Source organism: Mandrillus leucophaeus, unplaced genomic scaffold (genome assembly GCF_000951045.1).
Source record: "Mandrillus leucophaeus isolate KB7577 unplaced genomic scaffold, Mleu.le_1.0 Scaffold414, whole genome shotgun sequence".
Lineage (NCBI taxonomy): Eukaryota > Metazoa > Chordata > Mammalia > Primates > Cercopithecidae > Mandrillus > Mandrillus leucophaeus.
The window spans coordinates 75,383-84,422 of NW_012104410.1; the positions used below are offsets into that span (position 1 = coordinate 75,383).

The following is a 9,040-nucleotide window of genomic DNA, read 5'->3' on the forward strand; positions in this document are numbered from 1 at the left end:
GGTCAGGCGCTGGCGCAGCCACACGAGGAGGCGCTACTAGTCCGGCCCCTCCCCCTGTATCGCAGCGCCCCCCCCCGACCGAACCGTTTATTTTTCCCCCCTCTTCTAGTCAAGGGAAGGGGGGGCTTTTTTTCTTAAGTGGAAAATGCTTGGATGACCGAGGGGAGAGTGGGCTGCGGAGTTAAAGAAAGGGTAGACGGGCTCCCAGTTGCCGAGTTAATCAGGACGTTTCTCCGGGTAACGAATTTTTAAATTACAAAATGCCTGCCGGTGTAAACCCAGACCGAGCTATTTATGGAAGGGGTATTGGACAGCAGTATTAGCAGCTGGATTGCTGGAATGGGGTACATTTGTCTTGACCTAGTCAGGAGGGAAATTTGACAGATTTCTTGAGTTGTTTAGATGGTTTGGAGTTAAAAATGCATCTTTGTACTTTACCTCGAGAAATGGCTTCAAATAGGTTTCCTTGTTTTGTTTTTTTTTTTTGCCTTTTCGAAGTTGCGTTTTTGTGATATTTGTGAAGGGCTTCTTATTACATCTGCAAGGGGATAAGGAATTAAACTGCCAGATTTTTACCATACCTTATTAAAAAAAAAAAAGTCATTCTTACAGACCTAACGCTTCTTCCCCCACCAAGCACTATTTTTCCTTGAGTGAAAAGTATTGAATTCTGGGATTTTGCCAGCAATTAATTGTATTCTGAAAAAGGGGAAATGATGTGCTTTGGGGATGCACTTACATAATCACTTACATTCTTGGAGTAGCCAGAGGACAGTTTGCCATATACAGAATGGTGTGACAGCCACTTAAGCACCTAAGATATTTAGGGTATGGGCTTTGTGTTAGAGGAAAGTTAACACAGTGACTGGTTTTGTGAAGGAGGGAATCTAGCTGTGGGAGGAGAGAGATGACATGTTGAGTTTTAAAAGGATGGATACTTAAAATGTCATTGGGGACATTCTACAACTTGGGAGACGTCCTTTTTAAAGCTGTCACGATTAGGTGCTAAAGGAGGTATTGAAGGCAAAGGCATACCCAAAACCAAATTTTCTTTCTACACGTAACTAGTTATTCTAAAGCAGAAATGTTAGGAACAATATTAGGAATTGTTTCATAGGTGGGAAAAGGGCCATCCTGTATAGGAAAGGTACACTGCTGTTGTTCCTAAAAACAAAAATAAAATTTTAGGAATGCCAGTTTTATTTTGGTTGTTTTCTTTGGAAGGAAATTTAAGATTTAACAGACTTGAAATAAAAACTGGATGGTAGACACAAAAGCAAGGAAGACATCTCAAATCTGAGTAACGAGTTGGAAGGAGGAATAGGAGAAAAGGACTCAAGTGTACTTAATGTATTGAGTCATTTTCTAAAGGGGAATATGGAACCCCAGCCTGCTTGGAAGACATCTCAGATAATGTCTTTTCAGTGAGGATGTTGATCTAAATCTTTTAGAAATCATTTGGTGTTAGCCATCAGCATTTGAAATTTATAATGTGGGATATATCTCAATTTTGTTATCTAGAAATTGCTACTACGAAGAAAATTTACATGTGTTCTCTCTAGTTTTCAACTTAAACTGCTCCCCAGCAGGGAGACAAAAGGTCATTTGCCCTCACTGTAGTTAGTTGGAAGTTTGCTCTCATAATTTCCAGGTGTTTCTGAATTCTTTGAAGCTTTTTCTGCTGAAGGACAAGTGGTGCACGTTCAGCAGTTCCCTTAGAACCATTGCCAATTGAAGGAACCTTCTTCATCCCGAGAGTCAGCGGAAACCCTATCATTAATGAGAGAAACTGGAAAATTGCCTTCTATACTCTGTAACAGAACCTGAACTGTATATTTTGTCATGCAGTTGTGCTTGGTGTGTATATAAGTCTGACATACTGTCATTTAAGGAAAAATGTAAAGTAGAAAATATTGATAAAGTGAAAATAATTTGGGAAATAATAATCCTGTTGTTTTTCTCCTCTGATTTTGGTCATGTTTGCATTTTAGTTTTTGGCTTTCACTCCCTACCAGTGACCAAAGACTTGACCACTCAAAAGTCCAGCTCCCCAGAACACTGCTCGACATGGACACCGGTGTGATTGAAGGTGGATTAAATGTCACTCTCACCATCCGGCTACTTATGCATGGAAAGGTATGCTCCAGCTTGGGAAATTGGGTCATAGTAACTGCTAGGGGAGGGGCCAGGAAGAACAGACATGCATCTTGGAGCTCATCAGATTAGCACTGTGGGGCATCTGGCTTTAGCACATTTCCCTAATGGAGTAGATGTGAGTGTAGTGGGAAAATGGACAGACTTGACTAGGAAGCTCCACTGAGCAGGAAAGGCTTAATTAGAGGCTGGAGCCAAAAACTGTCTCATACCTGGATGGTAAGGTTTTTCTCATGGAGATTGCTTATAGTAAGTCTACTCCCCCCAATAAATCTTCAAATCTTTCCATTCCTTTGGGGTAATAATTAGCATAGATAGCAGTCTGTCAGCTGGACAGTTAAAATTCCTTTTCGTGGTGAATACTTCATTAGAACATGTAGAGAAAGGAAAAATAAAATATATTTTTAAAAAGAAATACTTTGGGATTTCCTCTTACTGATGTTAGTTTTCTGCATTGCAGGAAGTTGGCAGTATCATCGGAAAGGTAAGATAACTTCATTTCAACTTTAATTACCATTTAGTTGTTCTGGATTGAAATAGCAGTTGGAGCTCATGCTTGACTTTTCCTTTACAGAAAGGAGAATCAGTTAAGAAGATGCGCGAGGAGGTAAGTTATGAAAGACTTTGAGATTGTTAACTTTGGGAAGTAACAAAACCTTTAAAACAAGTGAAAATTCTTTTTCAGAAATTAGGGAGGAAAGTCTCAAGGGAAATACGTATTTTTTTCCAGCCTGGTTATTTGTAATGACAATCTGGGAAGTGTATTTTTTTTTTTCCCTATTCGGGAAGTGTGGTTTTGACAAGTCATAGAATTCATTCAAGACTTAAGGCAGCTGCTCTAGGCTATATTTGAGGATAGATATGGGGCAGCAGTGTTTGGAATGATGCTGACTTTGCGTTGCATCAGGATCGTGTACATTGGCAGTTCCTTGTCCCTTTTTCAAGGGACTGTAGATCCTGTACATGCTCAGATCTTATTGTCTCTTTAACTACTTTTGGCTCTTGTTTCCTATCTAGAGTGGTGCACGTATCAACATCTCAGAAGGGAATTGTCCTGAGAGAATTATCACTTTGGCTGGACCCACTAATGCCATCTTCAAAGCCTTTGCTATGATCATTGACAAACTGGAAGAGGTTTGTTGTCTCCCACTCCCTCATTCTTCGTTTTTAAGTGCTTCCAGAGAGCTTGTTGATTTTCTAAGAGCTTTTTAAATTTAAGGACAAACTGGACCATGAGACTCTGTAAATGGGTCCTTAGCTTCCTGTAGCCTGCCACAAAATTCAACCATTTGTAGGTAAAAAAGAGTCATTTGAGGCTGGGCGCGGTGGCTTGTGTCTGTAATCCCAGCACTTTTGGGAGGCTTAGGCGGGCACATCACGAGGTCAGGAGTTAAGAGACCAACATAGTGAAACCTCGTCTCTACTGAAAATACAAAAATTAGCCAGGCATGGTGGTGTGCGCCTGAAATCCCAGCTACTCGGGAGGCTGAGATAGGAGAAACACTTGAACCCAGGAGGTGGAGGTTGTGGTGAGCCGAGATTGCACCACTGCACTCCGGTCTGGGCAACAGAGCGAGACTCCATCTCAAAAAAAAAAGTCACTTGAATCATCAAAACAGTTTGAGTTTTGCCACGGACTTAATGTAAATAATTTGCATGAAAAGCATCTGTTGAAATTATGCCATTGCTTTGGTAACAGTCTTGAGTATATACCCAACTGATACGGTTTACCTGATGTTATAAACACAAACAATCTTGCAATCCTGATGCTTTTAGGTTAAAAAAATCAATCTGTTAACATTGTATCAAAAAGTTGCTCTTAGGTTAAAAAGTCAATCTGCTAACACTGTGTCAAAATTACACTTGTTGGGAAGAGACCTAGGTTATCAGAATTGAAATACTCAACAGCAGAGGTTTTATCAAGAGGAAGTTTTTCCCCCACCAACCTTCAGAGGCTGAGCTATTGTCCTGGGTCTTGTATTCAGTCCCTCTCTCTCCCCCTTCTGCAGTAATGGAGCTAATTGTGCAATTGATAGGCAGAGGAGTGCTGCTTCCTTGGTGGTTGGTACTTAAACGGTGCCTGACATCTTATCCTTGCCAAGATTAGAAATGTTATCTTTTGACCCCCAGGGTCCAGAACTAGAAGTTCTAGAAGTCCAGAACTCATGGTTTAAAAAACACGTTTTAATTCTTGTTCAAGTTCAAGAATGAATTTGAACTAGTTCTTTTTTATACATCATAGTATTTATTTATTTATTTTTTCTTTTTAGGCAGAGTTGTGCTCTTGTCACCCAGGCTAGAGTACAGTGGTATACCTGTAGCTCACTGCATCCTCCCAGGCTCAAGTGATCCTTCTGCCTTAGGTTCCTGAGTAACTGGGCCTACAGGTGCATGCCACCCTGCCTGGATAACTTCTTAAAAACCTTTTCTTGTAGAGATGGGGGCTTGTTATGTTCCCAGGCTGTTCTCAAACTCCTGGCCTCAAGTGGTCCTCCTGTCTCGCCTCCCAAAGTGTTGGGATCACAGAGGTGAGCCACCATGCCCAGCATGAACTATTTTTTTTGTTTTTTGAGACAAGGGCTTGCTCTGTTACCCAGGCTGAAGTACAGTTGTGTTACCTTGGCTCATTGCAGCCTCAATTTCCTGTACTCAAGTAGTCATCCCACCTAAGCCTCCCCAGTAGCTGGGACCACAGGCACAAACCACCATGTCTGGCTAGTTTTCATGGGTTTTGTAGAGACTGAGTCTTCCTGTGTTGCCCAGGCTCATATTGAACTCCTGGGCTCAAGCAATCCTCCTGTCTCAGCCTCCCAGAGTGCTGGGATTACAGGCACTAGCCACCAGGCCAGGCCTTTATTTTATTTAAAAAAAAAAAAAAAAAATTGTAAGCTAGAATATGAACTGTTTATTTCTTAACCAAGGAATAAACATGTCCTTGTCTTTAGAGGTCTTAACTGCTTAAGCAGTTTCCAGGTCTCTAGTTATCAGCCTAGAGATTAGGCTAGTAAGTGATACTTAAACCACTTAATCTTCAGAAGGCTAAATTTAACTAGATTAAAACCATGACTTTTTGGATGCAGCATGTGTTTATGGGAAAGAGTATATAGGCTTTGAACTAATACAGTCAAATCTACGGGTTTGTTTGTTTTGTTGAGATGGAGTTTCCTCGTCACCCAGGCTGGAGTGCAATGGCGTGTTCCCGGCTCATTGCAACCTCCGACTCCTGGGTTCAAGCAATTCTCCTGCCTCAGCCTCCCGAGTAGCTGGGATTACAGGCGCTCACCACTACGCCCGGCTAATTTTTGTATTTTTAGTAGAGATGGGGCTTCACCGTGTTGGCCAGGCTGGTCTCAGACTCCTGACCTCAGGTGATCCACCTGCCTTGACCTCCCGAAGTGCTGGGATTACAGGCGTGAACCACTATGCCCTGCCTGTTTTTAGTTTTCTAACAGGGTAGAGTTGGTGTAAGTAGGGTTGTATTGTTTTATATCTACCTTTTTTGTTTTTTGTTTTGTTTTGAGATGGAGTCTGATTCTGTTGCCCAGTCTGGAGTGCAGTGGTGTATTCTCAGCTCACAGCAGCCTCTTCCTCCTGAATTCAATTCTCCTGCCTCAGTCTCCTGAGTAGCCTGGACTACAGGTGCATGCCACCACACCCAGCTAGTTTTTGTATTTTTGTAGAGATGGGCATTCACCATGTTGGCCACGCTGGTCTTGAACTGCTGACCTCAGGTGATCCGCCCACCTCGGCCTTCCAAAGTGCTGGGATTACCAGTGTGAGCCACTGTGCCCGGCCTGTTTTATATTTTTTCTTAATATTTGATTTGATTTATTTATTTTTTTTGAGATATTCTCACTCTGTTGCCTAGGCTAGAGTGCAGTGGCACAATCTTGGCTCACTGCAGCTTTGCCTCCTGGGTTCAAGTGATTCTCCTGTGTCAGCCTCCTGAGTAGCTGGGATTACAGGTGCCAGGCACCATGCTCGGCTAATTTTTGTATTTTTAGTAGAGATGGGGTCTCACTGTTGGCCAGGCTGGTCTTGAACTCACTGACCTGAAATGATCCACCTGCTTCAGCTTCTCAAAGTGCTGGGATCACAAGCATGAACTACCGTGTCGGGCAGTATTTGATTTAATTTTGACATCACCTTTTTCCCCCATTGCCTGGCCAATGTAACTGCAAAATAGATTATCACTTTTATCCCTACCAAGTACATTCCTTCAGGGTGAAGGAAAATATATTTATGGCTAATTCTGAGGAATTTTTTCAAGAGCTTTTATCGGTACATCAGAAATAGTTTGAGAGGGGCATGGTATTGGAACTTTTGTCTACGGTGGGTTATGACCTCACAAGTCCTTACGAGATCAAGGGTAAGTGGTTCTTCACTGGCAGTTATTGGTTTCCAGGGATCTGCTTATCCTGGTGTTCTTTCTTTCTGTAGGACATAAGCAGCTCTATGACCAATAGCACAGCTGCCAGTAGACCCCCGGTCACCCTGAGGCTGGTGGTCCCTGCAAGTCAGTGTGGCTCTCTCATTGGAAAAGGTGGTTGCAAGATCAAGGAAATACGAGAGGTTAGTGACTTTTGTGCTCCTTTTAGAAATGTTAAGTATTTGTTCCAAATTGACTCTTTTTGTATGGCTAGGAAAAGTTAGCAGTGAGATGAAAATTTTTGTTGAATTAACAGTTCTAGAGGATTACAATGTGATTGTACTGAAAACTATCTTGCAATATAATTATTTTGCATAATTCATAAATTGTAGTAAATCAGAACATGAGAAAGTTAATCAGAATTTCCAACTATTACATATAACATTTCTTTTCTTTTTTGGCAACTTTTCCATGAGGCTATATAGTTCTTTTTCATGTCTCAAGGGATGAGTTTGCAGTAGTAGCAACAGTTTTTCTATTTTTTAATTTTAATTTTTATTATTATTATTTTTTATGTGGTCTCACTCTGTCTCCCCAGGCTGGAGTGCAGTGGTGCAGTCATGGCTCACTGCAGGAAAACATCGACCTTCCCAGCCTCAGGTGATCCTCCCATCTCAGCCTCCTGAGAAGCTGGGACTGCAGGCTCCTGCCACCACATCCAGATTTTTGTATTTTTTTGTAGAAAAGGTGGTTTGCCATGTGGCCCAGACTGGTTTCAAACTCCTGAGCTTGAGCAATCCACCTACCTCAGTCTCCCAGTGTTGATACTACAGGCTTGAGCCAGCACACCTGCTTGCCTACAATGTCATTTTTCTTGACCAGGCTTATAAACAGCAAGGAGAAAAATAGGAAGATGTATTGGGAAATAGATGTAATTCTACTTTTTTTTTTTTTTTTTTGAGACGGGGTCTCACTGTCACACAGGATGAAGTGCAGCGCATAATCATGATCATGGCTTACTGCAGCCTCGACTTCCTAGGCTCATGCGACCCTCCTACCTCAAGCTTCCTGAGTAGCTGTGACCATAGGCGCACTTCACAATGCCCGGCTAATTTTTTTTATTTTTTTATTTTTATTTTTTATGGAGACGGGTCTCACTGTTTTGCTCAGGCTGGTCTCCAACTCCTGAGCCTCAGTGATTTGACTGCCTTGGTCTCCCAAAGTGCTCAGATTACAGGTGTGAGCCACCGTGCATGGCCCCTACTTCCTGTTTAACTGTGGAAGTTACGTTGAATTGTGGAAGATTTTAATTGTATTTAGATGTAACTGAATGTGTTGGAATGAAACTCGAATGGCTGCTTGAGTTTTTGGGAGTGTATTGTACATGGCATGACAACAGAGATCTTCATTTTGCTAATTGCTGTATTCCAAGCACTTGTCCTGGTACCTGGCACATGAATGGCCTTGATGTAAATATTTATTCAGTAAGATAATGAAAGGTGGGTGATACTTGGTGGGGCTTTTACTTTGCCCAGAGGAACTACCATTAGTTGAGAGGAAACTATTTAGAAGGACCTTTTGCTTGAGAGTAGGTTAAATTTAGGCTGTTACTGAGGCTTATTCTTGTCTTTCAGTGGCTAATTTATTTTTAACTCTAATTTGTTAAACAGTTCTATGTGGAATAAGGGAAGAGTGGGACAAAGAACAAAAAGGGAAGATTGGAAATGGATGGATATCCATTAGAGTTTTAGACTCTGAAATTGCTGTTGGGAGGAATTGGAAAAGCATGAGCTGTTTTTCTCTGATTTTGAATTTCTTTTTACTCCAAAGAGTACAGGGGCTCAGGTCCAGGTGGCAGGGGATATGCTACCCAACTCAACTGAGCGGGCCATCACTATTGCTGGCATTCCGCAATCCATCATTGAGTGTGTCAAACAGATCTGCGTGGTCATGTTGGAGGTAAGCCCTCAGGCTCATGCTGAGAATGGAGGGAGGGCCATTCTGGGGACAGAGGGACTGATCTATATTTAGTAAGACTAGAATTAAGTGAAGCTGTTAAGGCTTCCAGTGGGGGTGGGGGTAAAAGGTTCCCTGAGTTCATATTTTCGTTCCCCTAGCTTTGACTTTTCTTATGGTCTGTGAGCAAAAATAGAAACTGCTAAGCAGCTGTGATCTTTGGTTCACAGCAGTTGTGTACCAGAGTCAGAGGGGGAAGATCCACTGCATGGACTGAGGGGTCCACAGATGTATTTGGGTTCCTGAGTAGCTGAGTTACTACATTTTGAATTGCTGTATTTTGGTTACATGGAAATTGGACATGTTCTTTAACAACTTGTCACTTTGTAGGAGGGTATTCAAAGTGTTATAAAGAGTAGAAAAACGTATGTATGATGATGTTTCCGAATGACTAATGAGGTCCTCATTATATACTATTATTCTATTAAAAAACTAGCAAAATTCAGGAAAATTAAGCCTTTTCAGATTTGTGATATGGAGTTGGTTTCATTGGTGAGAAAT

At 41.7% G+C, this 9,040-nt stretch overlaps 2 protein-coding genes across 2 annotated transcripts in view; both read left to right on the forward strand.

Annotated features, from left to right (window-relative positions):
* The window catches only part of PRR13 (proline rich 13), a 15,279-nt gene extending 15,125 nt beyond the window's left edge, over positions 1-154 (forward strand). Inside the window, exon 5 of the transcript XR_001007399.1 lies at positions 115-154. The gene's annotated coding sequence lies outside the window, so the exon portion shown is untranslated. The remainder of the gene's footprint in view (positions 1-114) is intronic.
* Positions 1-9,040, forward strand: part of PCBP2 (poly(rC) binding protein 2) — a 52,924-nt gene that overhangs the window by 14,918 nt on the left and 28,966 nt on the right. The window contains exons 4-9 of the mRNA XM_011992564.1: positions 1,992-2,136; positions 2,615-2,638; positions 2,729-2,761; positions 3,172-3,288; positions 6,595-6,726; positions 8,354-8,482. Coding sequence (XP_011847954.1) covers positions 2,068-2,136; positions 2,615-2,638; positions 2,729-2,761; positions 3,172-3,288; positions 6,595-6,726; positions 8,354-8,482 — 504 coding nt within the window. The 5' untranslated portion in view covers positions 1,992-2,067. The remainder of the gene's footprint in view (positions 1-1,991; positions 2,137-2,614; positions 2,639-2,728; positions 2,762-3,171; positions 3,289-6,594; positions 6,727-8,353; positions 8,483-9,040) is intronic.